The 22,629-nt window shown below is 34.6% G+C and overlaps 1 protein-coding gene across 2 annotated transcripts in view; it reads right to left on the bottom strand.

The window, feature by feature from the left end:
- ATAD1 (ATPase family AAA domain containing 1) overlaps positions 1-22,629 on the bottom strand; it is a 65,822-nt gene that overhangs the window by 12,883 nt on the left and 30,310 nt on the right. For both annotated transcript variants that reach the window (XM_034931057.2, XM_008962845.3), the window contains exons 5-8: positions 18,368-18,568; positions 10,234-10,340; positions 4,865-4,954; positions 1,577-1,627 (exon numbers count right to left, since the gene is read on the bottom strand). In XM_034931057.2, the coding sequence (XP_034786948.1) occupies positions 1,577-1,627; positions 4,865-4,954; positions 10,234-10,340; positions 18,368-18,568 (449 nt within the window). The remainder of the gene's footprint in view (positions 1-1,576; positions 1,628-4,864; positions 4,955-10,233; positions 10,341-18,367; positions 18,569-22,629) is intronic.

Genomic DNA, 22,629 nt, shown 5'->3' on the forward strand with positions numbered 1-22,629 from the left:
CATGAAGTTCCATAACATTCTGTTGGCAAGACTATAGGAAAAGAGGCACTCTTTATCACAGGAATATGAGTAAACCGTAACAATGTGGCAATAGCTACCAAAATTATAAACACTCTAACCTTTGATCTAGCAATTCCGCTCCTGGATAATTTACTTTACTAATATTCCTGTATAAGTATGAAATGACATACACACAAGGTTATTAAATGTAGAATTTTTATAATAGTGAAAGACCAGAATCAATCCAAATGTCCTTCAATGTGGCATTGATTCACTAAATTCCAGAATGTCCATACAGTGGAATCCTATGTAGTGTAAAAACAAAGAGAGACAACAGAATAAGGAAACTAGATGCTAATATGGAAAGATCTCAACGATAAGTAAAAAAAGCAATGCACAGAACAGTGTGTATGTGTTATTGATAGTTTATATAAAAAATAAGTAAATAAAAGGAGAAATAACATATGAGGCCAGGAGTTTGAGACCAGCCTGGCCAACATGGTGAAACCGTGGTAAAAATATATGGTAAAATGCAAAAAATACATGGTAAAAATACAAAAATTAGCCGAGTGTGGTGGCACACGCCTGTAATCCCAGCTACTCAGGAGGCTGAGACATGAGAATCACTTGAACCTGGGAGGCAGAGGTTGCAGTGAGCCGAGATCGTGCCACTGCAATCCAGCCTGGACTACAGAGTGACACTCTGCTTCAAAAAAAAAAAGAAAGAAAAGAAAAAAATATATACAGGAAAAAAGAGAAGATTTTTCTCCGTGTATTATTAAATATACATACTTTAATTTTTGAAACATGTGACCAAAAAAACCTTAAACACAAAAGCTATTGAAAATTTTGATTACCACAATTTCTTAAATTTAAATTTCAACTTCAAAAAATATTGCAATTTTCAGCACCACAGGAAAGGTTAAAAAAATGCAATTAAGTAAAAAACAACGACAAAAAACTTCTGTAGAAAAACAAATGTATCTTACATAAAATCAGACAATAGTCTGAAAAATATCAGAGCATTTTAATGCACAGATACAAAAACACATGGCACTAAAAACATAAGAAAAGTATCTTTAACTCACATATACCATAGTTACTGAGTTACATAAGCAACCAAGAGGATTCAGGTCAAGTTCAAAGGTGTATCAGTGCCTCAGCCTTTTTGGCATCAGGGACCAATTTTGTGGAAGACAATTTTTCCACAGACCTGGAGAAGTGGAGGAGGGGGCATAGTTTGGGGATGATTCAAGTGCATTACATTTATCATTAGACTCTCATAAGAAGCGAGCAACCTAGATCCCTCGCATGCACAGTTCACAATAGGGTTTGCAATCCTATGAGAATCCAGTGCCGCTGCTGATGTGACAGGAAGTGGAGCTCTAGCCCACAGCTCACCTCCTGCTGTGCGGCCCAGTTCCTAACAGGCCATAGACCAGTACCGGTCTGTGGCTGCAGGGGCTGGAGATCCTTGGGGTATATCATTCTCAAATTCCTTCCTCATTTTTCTCTAAAATAACTTTATGAACATCAGATTTATAGGACGGGGAAAAAATTTTTATTTTCTACTTACATTTTCATTTTTCAAGATGAGTTTCAGGATTGCTTCTCTCTGTTTTAAAGCCTAAAAGCAGGATAATTTCCAGTTAGCATTTTTATCTTTTATTTTTTTAAAAAGATCAAGTAGTGTTCCTAATATTTTGTCCCTTCTAAAGTCTCTCTCAATACTTATAAGGAGATGACAGAAACTTTGAAGAGGTCAAAGCAACTAGATTCAAGGCTCTAGAGTAATTATCTCTGGTTCTCCTAGTGAACTGTATCTTCTTAGTCTCATCCCCAGTGCCTAGTACAATGTTTGGGAAATAACACACCTTTAATCTTTAATGAGTAAATGAATATCTATGACTATAATGTCTTCCCTCTATAGTTCAGCAATCTTCATTTTTTTTTCCCTTCATGCAGGAAACTCATGAAAACTCACCATAAAATTTATTATCAGTAATTTAAAGAGATGGCAACAGTAACTTCTCAGTTCCTCCATTTCCTTCTCCTTCTTTGACCACTAATTTATATTAGTGAATTTTAATTTAGTGCTGATGATATATTTGTTTACATGTCTGTATGCTTTTCCCCCAGTGACAATTCCTATTTTTACACCATACAATAAATACAAACTACATTTAGCTCCTTTTATAGAATCCCTCAGCTATATAGTCAATATAGATGCTTCTTAAAACTATCATGGCTGAATTTATCCCTATTCCCACAAACATCGACAAAGCAGAGTTGGTTACAATGACTACCAAATCAAATTACTTGAAAAACAAACCAAACTCTGCTCTTTCTGTAATTTAAGTGTGTCAAGTAGGAAGGTTAATTTGATATGTCATGTGATCACCAATAAATACTCTTTGTTAAACATTTCACTTGGAGAAAAGTTTTAAGATTAACCATACACTTTACATCATATTACATAAGAAAAAAAACTAACCTATAAAGCGTATTCACTAAAATGGAATAAAATGGAGGTTACAAATTTCCATTTCTATGTTAACACTATACAAATTTATAATAAACTTGATAAAACCTGTTACAACCCATTTTGATTACTCACATGACATATTAAATTTACAACTTTAATTGTGGCTACTTTCCATGCTACTGTATCCTATGTTCTATTGTACTGTACATCAAAAACCATAGCTGGCCAGCCACAGTGGCTCATGCCAGTAATCCTAACATTTTGGGAGGCAAAGGTAGGAGGGTCCCTTGAGGCCAGGAGTTGAGACTAGCCTGGGCAACATAGTGAGAACCGTCTGTAAAAAAATTCAAAAATTAGCCAAACGTGGTGGTGCATGCCTATAGTCCTAACTACTCAGGAGGCTCAGGTGGAAAGATTGTTTGAGCCCAAGAGTCAAGGCTGCAGTGGGCTATAATTTATAATTGTACGGCTGACAGAGCAAGACTCTGTCTTTAAAAAAAGAATAAAAATTTAAAAAACCCTTAATTGTCCATTGTACTAACTATTGGATTAGTGATAGAGATTCTATAAATTATCTTCAGAACCAATTAGGTAAACAAATTTTTAAAAAAGTGTTCTGATGTCTTGCTTACAAAATCAAAACTCTTGTGCAAAGCATATAAAGTTCACCTAAACCCAGAAGCAGTCTACCTTTTCAGCCTCCTCTCCATCTATATTCCTTGGTGCTGCGCTCACCAAACTACCCTCAGAACTCACCATTAAACAGTGCTTCCACAAATTCTTGACTTTGTTCATTCTGGCAGGAAAGCCCTTCCTTGTCTCATTTGCCTGTCAAATTCCTATCATCCTTCAAGGTCCAGCTGGATTCTGTAAATTCCATGGACTTCCCTGACAGAATATTAGTTTTCATCAACATCTCAGGCTCTCATAGCTCTTTAAACATACCTTCATAAAGCATATTTCACATTATTTATTTCTGTGTCTGCCTCTCCAAAACAGAATTCTTCAAGGACCAGGCCCATGTCCCATTCACCAGATCCTAGCAGGTCTGTGACACATATTAATGCTCAATAAATATTAGTCATACTAGGCTGGGTGCGGTGACTCATGCCTGTAATCCCAATTTTGGAGGCTGAGGCAGGCATATCATCTGAGGTCAGGAGTTCAAGACCAGCCTGGCCAACATGGTGAAACCCCGTCTCTACTAATAATACAAAAATTAGCAGGGCATGGTGGTGGGTGCCTGTAATCCCAGCTTATTGGGAGGCTGAGGCGAGCTCGCTTTAACCTGGGAAGCAGAGATTGCAGTGAGCCAAGATCGCGTCACTGCACTCCAGCCTGGGTGACAGGCAAGACTCTGTCTCAAAGAAAAAAAAAAAAATCAGTCATACTAAATAAATTTTATAGTCTCCTAAATTAAGTTTAAAAATCTTTTCATTGATTCATTGGGTAAATTTTCTAAGGATGTGCACACACTTAACCACTTTATTACAGTTGTAGCTATAGTAAAGAGTTGATCAGAGTAATTTTATAGAGTCCATAACCATCAATCTTTCAGAGATCATGTTTACTACCAAAAACCAATCTGATAAATTACAGAATATAAATGGGACAAATGATTTTTAGCCAGATTATAAATGGAATTAGAGTAAGTTCCTCTAAATGGCAACACATGTAACATGCTGATTGTATGGAACACATTTTCTACTAGTAAAACCTGTTTTTTCTTTCCTTTGCAATCTGAAGGCAGACAGAATTCAAGATTTGAAGATCTGTGCCAAAATTATAGTGTACTGGTAAGTCATAATCATCTACTAGAGGGGTACTTTTTAACTAACAAAAAATGCTAGAAAGAAGGCAGAACTGGTTTAACACCATCTAAGCATTTGCATTCTTAAGGTAAACTATGATATCTACTGGAATCATTAATCCTATCAGGGAAGCACTGACTACATCTGCCAATACTCAATCAAATAAATCCCTGTTGTTGTTCATGGCAGGCCTTCTGAATAGAACAATTCTTCAAGCCAAATTTCTCCAATTCTATTCTATGCTAAACTAAAACTATAATTTAGATTTTCTTATGTATCTTCCTGTATAGATGACTTCCTATATCCTAAAGTAAATCACTAAAATAGCCAGGCAAACTTGAGATAACTATATATATATATACTTTGAAGAGAAGCAAGTAATACTAATCTTAGGATAGAAATAAAGAGAGTGGAAAGGACAAAGAAGCTACTGTCAGGGTTTCTGCCCCATTCCTTCCCTGTCATAAGCACCCCTATATGACAAAATATTCCCTTCTTAAAATTAAAGGTGAAGACCTATAAAAAGGTGAGTATTTAACTCTTCATAATATCAATCAAGACCACCTACAGGCTGGTTGATATGAAATCTTGTAGGCATTCTTCTCATTATAGCCGAGTCAAGGTCCTGAGGACGATTGGTAGCTCCCATTACTATGACCTAAGTGTATAAAGAAGACAGAAGGTATTAAATCTACCAATTATACTCCTCCGAGAATGTTATTACTAGGGCTTAGTTTTAAAAATTAAGTGGTATTTTAACTAAATCCTTTGTAAGAAATCTGATTTTAAATCACTATTATTCAACTATTTACAGGTATAAATTGAAGTTAATCCTAAATAAATCAAATATTAGCAAAACTGGAAAACTAATGCATTTCACTTCATGTCTTTCTAGAAATTAAAGTATGTAATGTTCAGTTGCAAATAGCCACTGAAAAATTATTAAAATTTGCTTTTAAAAAACTATTGTATTTTGCAAAATATGGTGCTTAATGAATACATGTTGAATGACTAAAAGCCATTATGTTATAGCTTGGGTATACAGTTTGGGAGTATAAGGGGATAATTCAAGTCCTTAAATAATAATATTATGGAGAGAATCATTTCCCCTTAATAAGTCTGAAGATTCTGGTAACTGTAATAGATACTGTGTACTTTTTCTCTATATTTCACATCATCATCTCATGGTACTATCAGCACTGCAGGTGATAGCTTCTCAATGCGAAATAAAGTCTCAAGTAATCCAACTTTAAACAAAGATAACAGAGTATAAGCAAACATCAAAATGCTGGGAAGAACTCTTTTTAAAAATGCTGGCAGCCCTGCCAACCTCTGGGTCTATGTCACTTATTTATAAAGGATGTAGAGATTAAAAAAAAAAAAGAACTTTAAAAATAAACACGAATAAAAACAAAGATATATAAAACAAGTTAATTTCTGAAGGACATCAATATTACCTTTACTGTTGATACTTCAGTATAACCCAGTAACAATACACATCTGCTATCCAAAGTGAAATTTATTGGTATTCCATGGAAACACATTTCTCTAACATTACCTTATTTCTCCCTAAGAGGTTTTACATTTCTGAAATAATCCAAATCTTATATCCTACTTCTACTCTACATTGAATGACATTCAGGAGCCTCAGAGCCCAATTACTTTCAATTAACTGTGAGAGTTTGCCACCTAGAGGAAGAAAATATAAACACAAATTTGAAAAATGTTAGTTCCACAACACAACATAATGCAAGTTTGTATTTGTGTTAAGTGGTCCTAAAATCAAAATATTAATGCTCATATTTATTTTTCTTTATTTTCTTTCTTTCTTTTTTTTTTTGAAGACAGAAAGTAGCTGGGACTACAGGCACATGCCACTGTGCCTAGCTGATTTTTCCGTCTTTAGTAGAGACAAGGTCTCACTATGTTGCCTATGCTGGTCTGAAACCTCTGGGCTCAAGCGATCCTCCCCCCTCAGCCTCCCAAAGTGCTGGGATTACAGATGTGAAACACCACACCCAGCCTCTTTATTGACTTTTTACAACTCAATAAAATTAATAAAAAGGAAAAAATTTCTTCCAAATTTAAAACAAACAAATCTTAAAAGTGGGTGAATGAACTAAAAGCGTAAGATAATGAATGAGTATAAGGAAAAAACATCACAAAAGACACTGTGGTTAAGTCAATATTTGGGGGGGAAAAAGGGAAATGGGCAGCATTTGAAGAAACATAGGACAAAGCAAAACAAAATTTAAAAGCCAGTATAGAGGATGGAATACTAAAAAATAGAATCAAGGAATCCAAATAAAACTAGTAAAACATGGCCTATTGAGTATGTATAACAGATACTCATGATGAAAAAGCAAAAGTGATTGAAATCACGTGTAGTTTCACATAAAGAAGCAAATTCTAAGGAGTAATTTTAAGCAGCAAAAGCAGAGAACCTTTTCATATATATTAATTCAAGACAAATGAGCTAAAATATAAAACAGGAAGTGACAGTAATTTTTTACTACTTAAGAAACAAAATCAATGCTCCTTTTATGTGTTAGTTGTTCAAACTTTTTAAAAAATCTTTATTTTCTGTTCCTGCCTTCATTTGCTAAGAATCATGGCCTCCAGCTTCATCTGGAGGAGGGAGAGGATCAGGAAAAATAACTAATGGATCCTAGGCTTAATACCTGGGTATGAAATAATCTGTACAACGAACTCCCCAAGACACAAATTTATCTATGTAACAAACCTGCACATATACCCCTGAATTTAAAATAAAAGTTTTAAAAAAACTCTTTAAAACAAAACATGAAGATAATTTTTTTATCATTTCACATTTAAAATAATCAGACCTAAATTTACATCCCAAAACTTTAACTTCATCAATGAATACCCTAAAAACACTATCTTTTATGTCTCATGTCTCTCAAGAGGAAGAATATGTCATCAGTTACCAAGGTTTCCAGAAACAGTGACCGGTTTCATTGAGCCGTTCTCTATTTCTATTTCCTTGGTGACCATATTACAAGAAAGCTAGCTAGGGTACTGGGCTCTCTTCATAATCATAGAAAAGACAATTCTAGAGAAGAGCTAACTGGTTCATATGAAAGTAGAATATGTCTAAAACTATTACTCAAAATTAATAATATCAACTTTAACCCCCGCCCCCAAAATACAATAAAGGTTAAAAAGTGACCGCAGTTTAATAAAAAAGCAGCATCATTTGCTCTCTCAAATCAAAACTCATCATAATGAAAACAGTAATTGCTATTAGTGCAATAAGGAATTTTGGTTCTGAAAACTCTGTTTTAAGTTATGCTGTACCAGAATCATACTGTGGAGCTATAGATGAAGTGGCTCTGGAGAATACTTCATCCAATTGCCTCTATATCCCCTGCTGAAAATAGTTGAACGCTATGCTCTGACAGGGTACATAATATTAAGATATTTTCTCTTACATGTGCTAACTATCCAATTGTCTAAGTGCTTTAAGTATTATTTCTCAGGGAGAATAATTAGTTTTTGGCAACCTGTACATGAGTCCCATTGATAAACCGCATAGATTTATCAAAACCAATTATTAATGAAAAATGTTTCTATTAATGTTACCTAAATTTATCTATGTTATGTTTTTTCTTGAACCATTCAACAAAAGCTAAAGGCTGTTTTCCTCATAATAAAACTACACTTTCACAAACATAATGTAGAAGGAGGACATGTGGCTTAATTTTCTTCTTGAGAATGATGTTGTTCAGACTTTTGACTTATGCTAATGCGGTGGGCTTAAGGGATCCTTAAACCCTCTGGCCACAAAAAGAAAATATTTAAAAGACTCAAATAAATTAATCTACAATTTTGCAAAGAAGTAAACGAATTAAGCTAAGGCTGGAGGTAAAGCCTATGTACTTAACTCAGGTTAATTCCTCATAACAGTTCTGAGGTAGGTAATATTCCTCCCTTTTTATAGATATTATTCCCTCTATACAGATACAGAGTGATTATGAAATTTGGCCAAGGCTACACAGCTTGTTGATGCCAGGGTTCTGATTTTCTAATCCAATTAGAAACATGAGTAATAAGCAAGAGTCTATCAAAACTGACCTGGTAGATTTGAAAAACAATCTAAGAATTTCTAAAACTGAAAAATATAATACTTGAAATAATAAGCTCAATGAAAGAGTCAGATAGTAGAAGAGCTTCAAATGAACCAGAAGAAAGGAAAAGAAATTATCCAGGACATAGCACAGAAAGACAGAAAATATGAAAGAGACGTTAAAAAAGACATGAAATAGGCCAGGCACAGTGGCTTAACCTGTAATGCCAGCCAAACTTGGGAGGCCAAAGCGGGCAGACTGCTTGAGCTCAGGAGTTCAAGACCAGCCTGAGCAAGATAATGAAACTCTGTCTCTACAAAAAAAACACCAAAATTAGCCAGTGTGGTGACGTGCACCTGTAGTCCCAGAGACTTGGGGTGCTAAGGCAGGAGAATCGCTTGAGCCCAGGAGGTTGAGGTTGCGGTGAGAGCCGTGTTCACGCCACTGCATTCCAACCTAGGCAACAGAGTGAGACCCTGTCTCAACAAAACAAAACAAAACATGAAATAGAAATAAGGTCCTACATATATCCAACTTGCATTCCAGAAGGAGATAAAACATGGAGAACAATAATTAAAGAAAAAATAACTGAATTTTAAATAATTCTAAATATAATACTTTTTTTAAAAAGGCAAAAACAGATTACAAAATAGGAAATACTAAAGTTGGCTGGGCGCAGTGGTTCATGCCTATAATCCCAGCACTTCAGGAGGGTGAGGTGGGTGGATCAGTTGAGGTCAGGAGTTCAAGACTAGCCTGGCCAACATAGTGAAACCCAGTCTCTACTAAAAATACAAAAATTAGCTGAGCATGGTAGTGCACGTCTGTAACCCCAGCTACTTGGGAGGCTGAAGCAGGAGAATCGCTTGAACCCGGAAGGCGGAGGTTGCAGTGAGCCGACATCACACCACTGTACTCCAGCCTGGGTGACAGAGCGAGACTCCATCTCAAAAAAAAAAAAAAAAAGAGAAAATACTAAAGTTAAAACAACAAAAGAACACTGTTAACTTTTCCATGAGATATAAGTAAGTGATTCATTAAAAAAAAAAAAAAAAAAAAAAAGGGAAAATGGTTCTAGGATGTTTATTTCCAGCAATCTGGCTGAAAAAACAAACATGCCAGATTAACTTCTTTTTAACTTTCTTTTAAACCACTAAGCTGACAAGAAAGCACAGAATATTCAGAGGCCAAAAACTAAATGAAAACTGGGAACCTGAAGAGGAAAACTGAAAAATAAAGCTCTCTTTCTCTTTGGTCACATAACAGGGAAAAAGCTATGGTTTCACAGCCATACAGGAGGAAGAGGAAAAGCCTAGGATACAAGTCTGTCTCGTATAAAATTGGGATCCTAAAGATAGGCATAGGTGACAGGAAGTGAGAAAGTGTTGTCAGTTTCAGCTACTAATGAACTCTGTCAAATGAAAATCAGGGAAGTGACTAAGAATTGACAGTATAAGGAATTATGGTGAAAGTCAAAAGTAAGAATCGAGGAAAACAGAAAGAACAGTTTTTTTAAAAAATGTACACAATACCCACGGACACTAGTCACTTCCTCTCCTTAGCACTGTAGGTTCTGAAAATTCCAAGGACAGGCTTTACTCTGGTGTTTTCTCTTCTGCTGCGTCTGTTTCAGGCATTTAGGCAATCTACTAATGTTTTGGTAAACACGAAGTCCTCAAATTGGATAAAGTTTATACAAACCATATTCTTTTGGATCCTTATCACTTAGTCATAAGTGTAAATAATTATGAAAAAAAAGTTTGTACAAAAGCATAGTAAGTAGCCCAGCAAATTTTCTATTAAGAACAAAAAAACCAACACAAGTTGAGGGCAGATTTTATTCAAATACCTGGCAGCTGTGATCAGTATCCAATCCATCCCAGAGACTCATAAACTGAGCTTTCATCATGGCTGTAGCTTCATGGTCAGAACTTGAACGGTTTCGTAGAAAGGAGTCTAGAAGTAAAAGGTCCTTAACCTTAGAAATTAAGAATTAATTATTTACCCTTTTTTTTGAGACAGGGTCTCACTCTGTTGCCCAGGCTGGGGTGCAATGGCGCAATTACAGCGCATTGCAACCTCGAACTCCCAGGCTTAAGTGATCCTCCTGCCTCAGCCTCTCGAGTAGCTAGGACTACAGGTACGTGCCACTATGCCGAGCTAATTTTTTTTTTATTTTCTGTAGAGACAGGTCTCACTATGTTGTCAAGGCTGGTCTTGAACTCCTGGCCTCAAGTGATTCTCCTGCCTTGGCCTCTCAAAGTGCTGGGATTACAGGCATGAGCCACCATGCCTAGCTTTATTTTATTTACTCTTTATGTAATTTCAAATGTTCCTAACATACTGAAATGATAAACGTTTTAGATGATGGGTATTCTAATTACCCTGGTCTGATCACTATATACTATAGTGATCATTGAAATGTCACTCTGTACCCCATAAATATGTGCAATTATTATGTCAATTAAGAAAAATGAAAAGAAAAAAAGTGTTTTAAAGCTGAAAACTTTATGAAAGATTACAAAAAAATTGGGCTATGTGTTTTAGACATTCTGATACAATAAACTTGGTAAATTATTAGGCAAATTAAAACACAATCATTCATAATTTTCGTTTCTTCTCTAAAAATACATTCATGACAACATATGTAAGAAAAATGAAGGATCTAGTACTGAGAGGCTGGAAGAGTTACGTGGAATCTCAGATGAAAGCCTGTGTGTTTTGCCTCTAACTTTCTAGGTCACCTGAACCCTATGTGCTCTTAGTTATGTTGCATACTTTTTTCTCATGCAGTTTCCTGTTAATAAATAAAAACGACATGGAAAAATGAGCAAAACACTATTAAGCCGAAAAATGTAGGACAGAAAATGATTTAAAACATATATGCTGGAATGTACATACATATGTTATACAAGGTAAAAAAAGCTTTTATGGAAATATACCAAAATGCTAATTACGTTGTATTATAGCTCAGGGATGGATTTAAGGACAAGTTTAACTTTGTCTTTTAAATTATTTTCTGTCTTCCAAATTATCTACAATGAACATGAAATGCTTTTTTAAAAAAAGGGGAAAACAATTTTATTTTAGAATATAAGACTGAAAGGTGCTACATCCAAATAATTAAAAAAAAAACAGTAAAAATAAATCTAGGATTTTCTAGTACAATCCCCATTTCAAATGTTTTGTCTTATATCCCTATAAATCACTTTTATTTCTGAATAACTATTACATTTTAGCATTGAAACTACAACACAAACTTTGTCGATCATACATGCAAGTGGCACAAAAATATCTTGTAATGTGCTATGTCCACACTTCAAAAAAGCATTTTTTATAAAAAGTAATTTCAGCAAAAACACATTACCATGACATATGAGAGTCCTGCAATGGCAAATATATATCCTAGATTTATTTAAAGTTTAATTTTGTAAAATCTGTCCTATCATTGGACTATAATTCAAACTAACCCATCTATTCTGAAGGTGGAAAAACCAGTCATTTTAAAACTGCCTAATTTTTAAAGATAAATTTTAAAATTCAACTGCCTACTTAATCTTCCTAATCTTCACTAAGTGGTTTTGGCAAGATGGTTACTTAAAATAATATGAAAAAATGCTAGATATGTATAAATAATTACATCCATCATTAAATTGTGAGTGGATTAAAGTCTCCAAATACATGACTAAGATATTAGAATAAATTAAAAAAAAAAAAAAAAAAAAACTCAAGGCAGGCAGATCACTCAAGCCAGGGGTTCGAGACCAGGCTTGGCAACATGGCAAAACCCCTCCTCTATTCAAAAAAAAATTTTGTTTAAACAACTATATGCTTGCTTAGAAGAAACATACTATACATATAAGGACTCGGAATGATCAAAAAATAGAAAATGACACAGGTTGAGTATCCCTCCCTTATCCAAGATGCTGAGGACCAGAAGTGTTTCAAATTTCAGATTTTGGAATATTTGCATATACATAATGATATGATATCTTGGGGATAGAACCCAAGTCCGGATATGAAATTCATCTATGTTTCATATATACCTTATACACATAGAATGAAGGTAATTTAATACAGTATTTTACATAATTTTGTGCATGAAACAAAGTTTTGACTGAGTTTTGACCACAATCTGTTATATGAGGTCAGGCATGAAAGTTTTCCACTTGTGGCATCATGTTGGTGCTCAAAAACTTTCGAATTTTGGAGTACTTTGTATCTTGGATTTTTGGATTACAGATGTTCAATCTGTATCTGCAAACACAAACAAAAAATTGGATAGATTTTTTTTTTATAAAAGTAAATGCACATCTGACAAATGGTGCTGGAGCAATTGGACATTCATCGGCAAAAAAACGGACCAACACAGACTGTAATTTTCACAAAAATTAACACAAAATGGATCACGAATATACATGTAAAACACAAAACTATAAAACTTCTAGGAAATAATATAGAAGAAAATCTAGGTGACCTTGGACTTGATTAATTTTTATGTCTAACACCAAAAGCATGATCCATCAAAAATAAATGTGTAAGTTGGACTTAAAATTCCTGGCTGGGCATGGTGGCACTTTGGGAGGCCGAGGTGGGTGGATCACTTGAGGTCAGGAGTTTGAGACCAGCCTGACCAACATGGTGAAACCTCATCTCTACTAAAAATACAAAATTGGCTGGGCATGGTGGTGAATGCCTATAATCCCAGCTACTTGGGAGGCTGAGGCAGGAGAATCACTTGAATCCAGGAGACAGAGGTTGCAGAGAGCTGAGGTCGTGCCACTGCACTCCAGCCTGGGCAACAAGAGTGAAACTCTGTCTCAAAAAATATATAAAATAAAATAAAACAAAATAAATAAAATAAAATTCATGCTATGTGAAAGATACTGCTAAGGAAATGAAATGACAAGCCACAGACTGGCAAAAAATATTTGCAAACACATACCTGGTAAAGGACTTGTACCCAAAATATAAAAAGAACTCTTAAAGTTCAACAATAAGATAATAACCTAATTGTTGTTCCCAACACAAATAAATGATAAATCTTTGAGGTGATGGATATGCCAATTAGCCTGATTTGCTCATTGCATAGGTGCCTCATACATATGTACAATTATTATGTATCAATAAAAAATTAAAAAATCAAACAATAAAAAATATTACAATTGTTTCAAAATGGGCAAAACATTTGAACAGACACCTCAACAAAGATACACAGATGACAAATAAGCATATGAAACAATGTTCAACATCATGTCATTACGAAAATGCAAATTTTAAAAATGGGAAACTATTAGATACCTATATATCTATTACAATAGCTAAAAATCCCCAAAATTAATAAAACCAAATGCTAGAGAAGATGTATACCAATAGGAACCTCAGTTATTGCTGGTGGAAATGCAAAATGGTACAGCCACTTTGGAAGACAGTTTGCTAGTGTCTTACAAAACTAAACACTGTTTTACCATGTGATCAAGCTGTGGTACTCTTAGGTATTTCACCCAGTTGAGATGCAACCTGTGTCCACAGGAAAACCTACACATGATGCTGTCAGCAGCATTACTCCTAATTGCCCAAAACAAGGTGTCATTTTAATAGACGAAAGGAAAAACTAACTGTGGTACATCTACATAATAGAATATTATTTAGCAATAAAAATAAGCTATCAAATCATGAAAAGATGTGGAGGAAACTTAAATGCATATTGCTAAGGGAAAGAAGCCAGTCTGAAAAGATTACATAATGTATGATTCCAACTGTAACATTACAGAAAAGGTAAAACTATAGAGACAGTAAAAAAAGATCAGCGGATGCTAGCAGTTTGGGAGGAAAAGGGAAGGACAAATATTTGATACTATTGTGTATGAGACTGTAATGATAAATAAAAAACATTATGCTTTGTCAAAGCCCAAAGAACTGTGCAACACAAAGAATGAACCTTAAACTATGGACTTTGGTTAATTACAATGTATCAATACTGGTTCATTATTAAATGTCTCATGCTAGTATTAATACTAGGAGAAACTATATATCTGGGGGGCATATGGGAACTCTCTATATGATTTCTGCTCAATTCTGCAAACTTAAAACCATTATTAAAAATAAAGACTATTAATGTATTTTAGAAAAGGTTAATGAAGATATGAGGTTGCAAGAAACAAAGAAAAAAAATCCCAGAGTTCAGAAAAAAGTGGAACTGAACATAAGAGTTGGAAAACCTTGATGTGATTATGCTACCGTCTGTTGTGTTTGTATACACAGCAGGTATGCATATAGACATATACAGCATCAAAAGGTTCTGCTTTGTTGTTAACATCCACATACAGGCTGAAGCCAAGATGCTTGGAAGGATTAACACTCACAGAAAGTGTAGACAAGAAAAAAAAATTTTGCTCGTCACTGTACAAGGAAACTTGTCCATCTTTGCCTGGGCTCTGAGGGGTAAAAATGTCCTCCTTACACAAAAAACTAGGACCATGGGGAGTCTCTTTCAGGTATGAAGTCTAAATTTGTACCACCATTCAGTCTGGGAACACACAAACTGAGAAATTATCTAAAATTGGTTTTGAACGATCAGACCCCTGAAGTTCTAAGCTGAGGACAGAAAAAGTACCCTGGATCTTCTTAGGCAAAAAAGAATTCTCATATAAAAACAAGCCTAAAGCCATCTAATGTTACAAATGACACAAGGAAACAAACCACTATTAAAAAAAAGTCAACATAAAGTAAAATTAGAATTTCAGAAAAGAGCAATTCAAAAACTACACAAAAATAGTATGTTTAAAATTCTAAAGATATAAAAGGGATTGAAATTCTAAAATAACAAGCTACAGTAAAAAAAGGGAAACATTTTATAAAGAACCAAACAGAACTTCCAAAGTTCAAATATAATCAACAAAAAACAAACCCAATAGTTGAAAGATTAAATATAGCCAAGGAAAGAATTGCCTTTATAATCTACTCAAAAATTGAATTATTTTTAAGTTGTACCACTATTTTGTGTACCAACAAGAAACTTAAAATGCTGCCAACTCAATTGTAACATGCTATCCTAATTTCGAAGATGTTAAAATGTAAAAAACAAAACAGTATGTCTTAGAATTGATGAAATACTGTACAGAACTAAATGACAAACTGTAGAAATGACTCAAAATGGAAGAGATGAAGAATTTTTTTTTTTGAAGATGGGGTCTTGCTCTGTTGCCCAGGCTGCAGTGCAGTGGCATGACCTATGCTCACTGAATATCCTCAATCTCCTGGGCTCAAGTGATCCTCTCACCTCAGCCTCCCAAGTAGCTGGGACTAGAGGCATGCGTTACCACACCCGGCTAATTTTTGTATTTTTTTTGTAGATATGGGGTCTCACATGTTGTCCAGGCTGGTCTCAAATTACTGGACTCAAGGAAACCTCCTGCCTTGGCCTCTCCAAGTGCTGGGATTACAGATGTGAGCCACCACACCTGGCCTGAGAATTGTTTTTTTTTTAATGGGAACATTGCAACATGCAAATATATACAATGGCTGAGAAATCCTCCAGAATTAATGAAAGTCACACATCCTCAGATAAGTGGCTTAGCAGGCTAAATGAAAATAAATGCAGACCTAGAAAAAAACCATACTTAAATAGCCGAATGACATGAAAATCTAACAGCAACTAGAGAGAAAGGATAGATTACTTACAAATATAGGGCAATAAGGAGAATTCTCAAAAGCAACAAGATTAAAAACATTAGAATGCAATGGAATTGTAGCTTTAAGACGCTGAATGTGATTCTGTATCATTTAAGAGAGAAAGTAGAATTAACACATGTTCACACACAGAAAGAATCTACTCTTTGTACAACCTTTGCTGAAAGAACTTTGAAAGACTTCAGTAAAAACAAAGTTAAATCCAGAAAAGACAAGATCAAAGAAGCAATGGTGAGCAAAAAACCTAGCAAACGTGGCACTAAACAAGCAATGCCAGTATAAAATAGCAATTAATACTGAAGGTAGAAGAAAAATAAAATGTTTAACAATAACATGTAAGAGATGAGATATTATTATTACCTAAGAGTTCTAAGTTCTCTGTGAATTATTTGGAAGGAAGGTAGAGATTACCCTTGACTTTTAAGTTGATATTCTAAACGTTTCACTAAAGTAAAAGAACGTATAACTTCTAAACCTGTAGCAAGAAAAAGGGAATAAAGCAAAAAAGTCTACTAGACTGGTAAATTAAAAGCAAAAAATAATATAGCAGAAGTAAATCAGCTAGGTGTTATAATCCCAGCACTTTAGGAGGCTGAGGCAGGAGGATCATTGGACCCCAGGAGTTGGGGACCAACCTAGGCAACATAGTGAGACTTCGTCTCTACAAAAAAATTAAAACATTAGCAGGGCATGGTGGTACACGCCTGTATTCTCAGCTACTTGAAAGGTTGAGGCAGGAGGATCACTTGAGCCGGGGAGGTCAAGGCTGCAGTGAGTCATGGTTGTGCCACTGCAATCCAGCCGTGACAGAGCGTGAAAAAAAAAAAAAAAGAAATCTGAATTATCTCAGCTATCATAACAAAATCAAACTAATCACACTTCCCAGTTAAAGAGAAGCTTAGATTAAAATTGTTAGACAATATAGCTAATAGGCCAGGTGTGGTGGACACACCTGTAATCGCAATGCTTTGGGAGGCCAAGGCAGGGCAGATTGCTTGGCCCCAAGAGTTTTAGACCATCCTGGGCAACATGGAGAAACCCTGACTCTACAAAAATTAGTGGTGTGTGGTAGCACACACCTGTGGTCCCAGCTACTCAGGAGGCTGAGGTGGAAGGTTCACTTGAGCCGGGGGAGGTTGAGGCTGCAGTGAGCCATGATCACGCCACTGCATTCCAGCCTGGGTAACAGAGTGAGATGCTGTCTTAAAAAAAAAAAAAATAAAATAAACTAGCTATATATTCCTCTGTTCAAGACGCACACCAAAATAACTGGAGTAAATTGATGAGAAAAGATACATAAAGCAAACAAGTAACCAAAACAAAGCTATACTACATATTTGTATCTATTTTTCTCTCTACATATTTACATAGCCTATCATACTAAATTTAACTATAATAAAATATAATTCAAAACTACAGTAATAAAGCTATATAAATATATATCCCAATACTAATAATACTGTATAACTATATATATTTATATATACATCGTACCAGGAACAGAACAAAAATATTGATCCATAAAATATAGCAAGAGTCCATTAATATAAAAGTCATGACATACAGCAAAGGATAGTCTAGTTTGCTGTCTTTTTGGAAAAGAATGAAATTAGATTCCTATCTCATGTTATATATAATTTTTAAAAAGAGAACATTTATGGGGATAGTGAAGGTATTTGTAAACCAGATACAAAACGTATAAACCACAAAGGAAAAATACTGACTATAGCCAAATAATAAACTGTAAAAAAAAAACTATCAGAAAAAAGATAGACTAGAAAATAGGTGTAATCATAATAAACATCAACAAAAGAAAACTACAAATAACTCCAAAGAAATATTGACAATTCACAAATAAGAAAACCCAAATGGCTAATCAACATGCTAAAAGATGCCCAAGTTTACTACCAAGCAGGAAAACATAAATAGGTATAATAACTAAAGAACTGGTAATCCTAGTGAGGTTGAAGATAGATATATCACACAACCAAATGATTCAACTTCTAGGTATCTTTCCCGGGCAAACATATATACATGAGAAAACATGTACATGGATATCTACTGCATACTGTTTGTAACAGAGAAAAGACAGAAAAACCTATCTATCAAGTAGGGGAGTATATAGTCTATGGTTCATTCTACAACACAGAAATTATACATAGCATATTATGATGTTGGTTATGTTCTTTGTTTTATTAACATGGCCTAATAAATGTTAAAAACTAAATCTGGTTATCTAAATATCTCTAAAAATGGCCTTTAAAAATACTCATATAGAAAACATAGCATACCTATTTCATCTATAAAGATGATGGATGGTTGTAGCTTTATGGCAAGGGAGAAGACAGCAGCAGCCAATTTCTGAGATTCTCCATACCACTTATCGGTCAGTGTCGAAGGCTGAAGGTTAATAAATCGACAGCCTGCTTCTTTGGCTGTGGCCTTGGCAATCAACGTTTTACCACAGCCTGGAGGCCCATAGAGAAGAACACCTGGAAATGAATATGTTATTTATTACCTTTAAGGGGATATTTGCTTTAATTTATATGATAATCAATAGAATAGTAATTCCTTCCACAAAAAACTTTCCCAATATTCAATTCTGCTTTTATTTAATCTTGTTTATAGTAGGTAAGATAGAAGAAAGGAAGATGCCACGTTCTAAGCTCAGTGTCAGTTAAGAGCATGTATTTGGGGATTACAGCATCCTGTGCCCTCTCCCTTCATGAAAAGGTTCAGTTTAAATGCTCACCTTGACATCCAAATTCATACCACTTTATCAACAGTTGATAAACAAAATCATCTAAGGCCCTCCACCTTCACAAGCAAACAAAGCACCATAGTGCTTTGATATTAGCCTACAGAAGGTAAACAACTTCAAAACAGATTGTGGCAAACACTGTTTTGCTGTTGCTCACAGATTAAGTTTTAGCCAAAGGACATGTGCCTTTTTCCAAACAATCTTTTCCTAAAAGAAACAGAAATTATCAGTCACTCCTGTTTTAATTTCCAAAGAATAAAACTATATTATTAACCTATGGTCTCCATTAACAGCATTTTGCTGCTAAATACAATTTAAGGTAACACTTTAAATACAAGGGATCTAGAGGTTGGGATCTTGAACATTTTGGGAACCACCACCAACTGTTTCTCAACTAAAATGAGATAGCATTTTCTAAATTTAATAATATTAAATATATAATAATACTAAATATATAATACTAAAATTATAATTTTACCAAATTACTAAACTCAGTACTACATGATTTGGCACCTAAACTTAGTACTAAGGTGGTTATTAAAATAAACCATCTACAGACAGCCCTAACAAAAACTGTAATAGGCAGACCTCTCAAAATATTTGTTTAATTCAAAGCTCAACTTTTCCTATGAAACAGTATTTTTTAAAATGCCATCTATATAGATGGCATGCTAGGGTGAACTGGAAGGGATCTGGAGGAGTCCAAAATTTTCTTATATATAATAAAAATAAAATTCAAAATGAGAGGAAAAATAATTTTGTATGAAAATTCCCAAAAATATCTCAATTAAAAAAAAAAATCTGCACCTGATTCCATAACTCTAGCAATTTTATTTTTCACATCAAACACTTCAAAATAATGTTCAAGCTCTTCCTCAAGCATACATAGAATTTTCTACTGGTCTTTATAATTCTTGAAGATTCAAGTTCTAACAGCAACTAATCTAAGTTTAATCATATGAAACTAAACTTTTCTAAAGCTGACTTTTAAATTTAAATCCATAAGCTTTACCAATACATGTTAATTGTATTTTCAAGCATTCTGCAAATTTTAATTAAGTTCACTTAGGTGCTTAAAATTTGGTTAAGTCAGTTATAATTTGAATCTTCTACTGACATTTTTCTTTTGGATGGCTCATATGAAACAATAAAGAATAGTAATCTAAAACCACCTGTTTGCAGATACTTGGAATTATTAATTTCATCATTTTGATCACATAATTTAATATAGAATGCATATCCATTATAAAACTTTTATACACAGGTTACTTAAATCTCTGGGTTTTTATATTGTTACACTTGGTACTTTCTTAAAAACTAAATTTCAAGGTTTTTAGAACAAAGTATTTATGCAAAAGCCTCCATATTTTGTTGACTTTGTAGCTACTCTACCACTTCATAAACATATTCAGAGATTTTAGAATGTTCTGTTTGATTCAAATTATTCATCTATCACTTGGAATATTTCCCTTCTAGTAGTTCGGTTTTGTTACTTCTTAGCAGGATTAAGTTTTTCCTCTTCAAGGATTACAATTAGTGTTATTAACTGAGCAGTTATGAGTGTCTGGAGTGCCTAAAGATTCAATATGCAAAGAAAGCTTGTGGCTATCCTAACTTTCTGGGGACAGGCTGTAACAGAGAAGGTACACAAGCTGTCAATATTCCCTTCTTGACCTGGGTAGTAGTTACATAAGTGTGTTCGCCTTATAGTTATTCAGTAAACTGCTTTATCCCCATTCCTGTGGCTCACGCCTGTAATCCCAGCACTTTGGGAGGGCGAGGCGGGCAGATCACGAGGTGAGGAGATCGAGACCATCCTGGCTAATACGGTGAAACCCCGACTCTACCAAAATATAAAAAATTAGCCAGGCATGGTGGTGCACGCCTGTAATCCCAGCTACTCGGGAGGCTGAGTTAGAAGAATCTCTTAAACCCGGGAGGCAGAGGTTGCAGTGAGCCGAGATCGCGCCATTGCACTCCGGGGTGGGCAACAGGGCGAGACTCCGTCTCAAAAAAAAAAAAAAGTTACACTAAAATTCAGATTGGCTTGTCTGACAAATTATCAGTGAGTCTAGAGATAACGTTATTTAGAGTGGCACCTTTTCTATATACTTTCCTAAAATGGTCTCCACAGTGATAATAATTACGATGGGTGACAAATGAGTACTGCAATGAATGTGAGGCATTTAGCTTTTATTATTAGCTTTGCAACCTTTAAATTAGTTCTTTGAGCTTAATCTGATACTTTTATAACCAACTTCAACAAATAAAAACTGTGTTTATTATCTTAAGCTTTATAGAGGCTTAAAAATTTAAACCCCTTTTTAAGACGGATGTTTTTGGTAATGGCTTTACTTAGTAAGTGCTACATGCAAATAAAAGATTTAGGAAGAGGATGGGCACAGTGGTTCACACCTGTAATCTCAACACTTTGGGATGCTGAGGCAGGAGGATAACGAGCCCAGGAATTCAAGACCAACCTGGGCCACAAAGTGAGACCCTGTCTCTACAAAAAATTAAAACATTAGGCAGGCATGGTGGTACATGCCTTGCAGTTCCAGCTACTCAGGACCCAGAGGCAGGAGGATCATTTGAGCCCAGGAGGCTGCAGCAGTGGGCTATGGTTACACACTCCAGCCTGGTGACAGTAAGACTCTGTCTCCAAAAAAAAGGATAAGGAACAAAAAAAGTACTGGGATACACAAATCTAAATTTGAGATAATCCTCATTTGTGACAAACATTCCACCTTATTAGTGACTATTTTTCTTTTTTGGACAACTGTTTATTGGCTTTAACATAAAATTTGTCCAAATGGTGCAAAAATAGACATCTATATAAATTAAATCTACTTAAATATAAAGTACTTGAGAAGAATATGGGTCTTTATAACAGAAAATCTATTTTTAAAATTATTTTTTTCCTTAGGTTATTCACAATTTAAAGAATGCACCAAAACATGAAGTATAACATTCACAAATGTAATAAAATTTATATACCAAAATAACAATACAGAATTCAGAAAGTTTACAGAGGAAGCCATATGGCATTCAGATGGATTTTGTTGGAATTTTAACTGTTGTAAATTTTTAGACGTTTGAGGGAAAAAAATCACTTTTTAAATATAACCGTCAATATCTTATGTGTGCCCCCATTTCCCTGTCACCAATTAGCGGCATCATGGTGTGCATTAGCTTCAACTTTATATCTATACACAATAGTTACATATGACCTCATGCACTGCATGGATACTGCAGTCACTCTCCCATTATCATTTTGTAGTCTGTGTGAAGCAGTGATCACTTTCAGCTCAGATAGCAATAAACTGTCTAAGGATAACATAAAATTGTCAATAACTCTAACCTAGGTAACCTAGTTCCAGTCCCAAAATGGAACAAACAAGGATGCATCTGATTTTACACTCTGCTTCTATACACCAATATCCAATTTATATTGAGGGTCAAAAAGTAAATTAATGATCTTCAAAACTGTTATTCTTGATTAAAAATTGTCCAGACATAAAGGTGAAAAAGTTCAAATAGTAAAACTTTATATAATCAGAAAATATTCATGTAACTTTTAAATTGGACAATGCTTTCAAATAAGAAGCAAATTTACATATAACTTTTGAAGTATTCCCTGCATAATTTGGTATCCACTCTGCTAAATGGGTCTTTAAACCAAGTCCAACTGGAGAAATCACCCAATTACCTGGTCTAAGATAACACTATAAAAAAAGAAGCTTTCTCCAACAGCATATAAAAGGTATTTTACTTTCCTAAATTCACTAGCAT

The sequence above is a fragment of the Pan paniscus genome, chromosome 8, assembly GCF_029289425.2.
Source record: "Pan paniscus chromosome 8, NHGRI_mPanPan1-v2.0_pri, whole genome shotgun sequence".
In the NCBI taxonomy this organism is placed as follows: domain Eukaryota; kingdom Metazoa; phylum Chordata; class Mammalia; order Primates; family Hominidae; genus Pan; species Pan paniscus.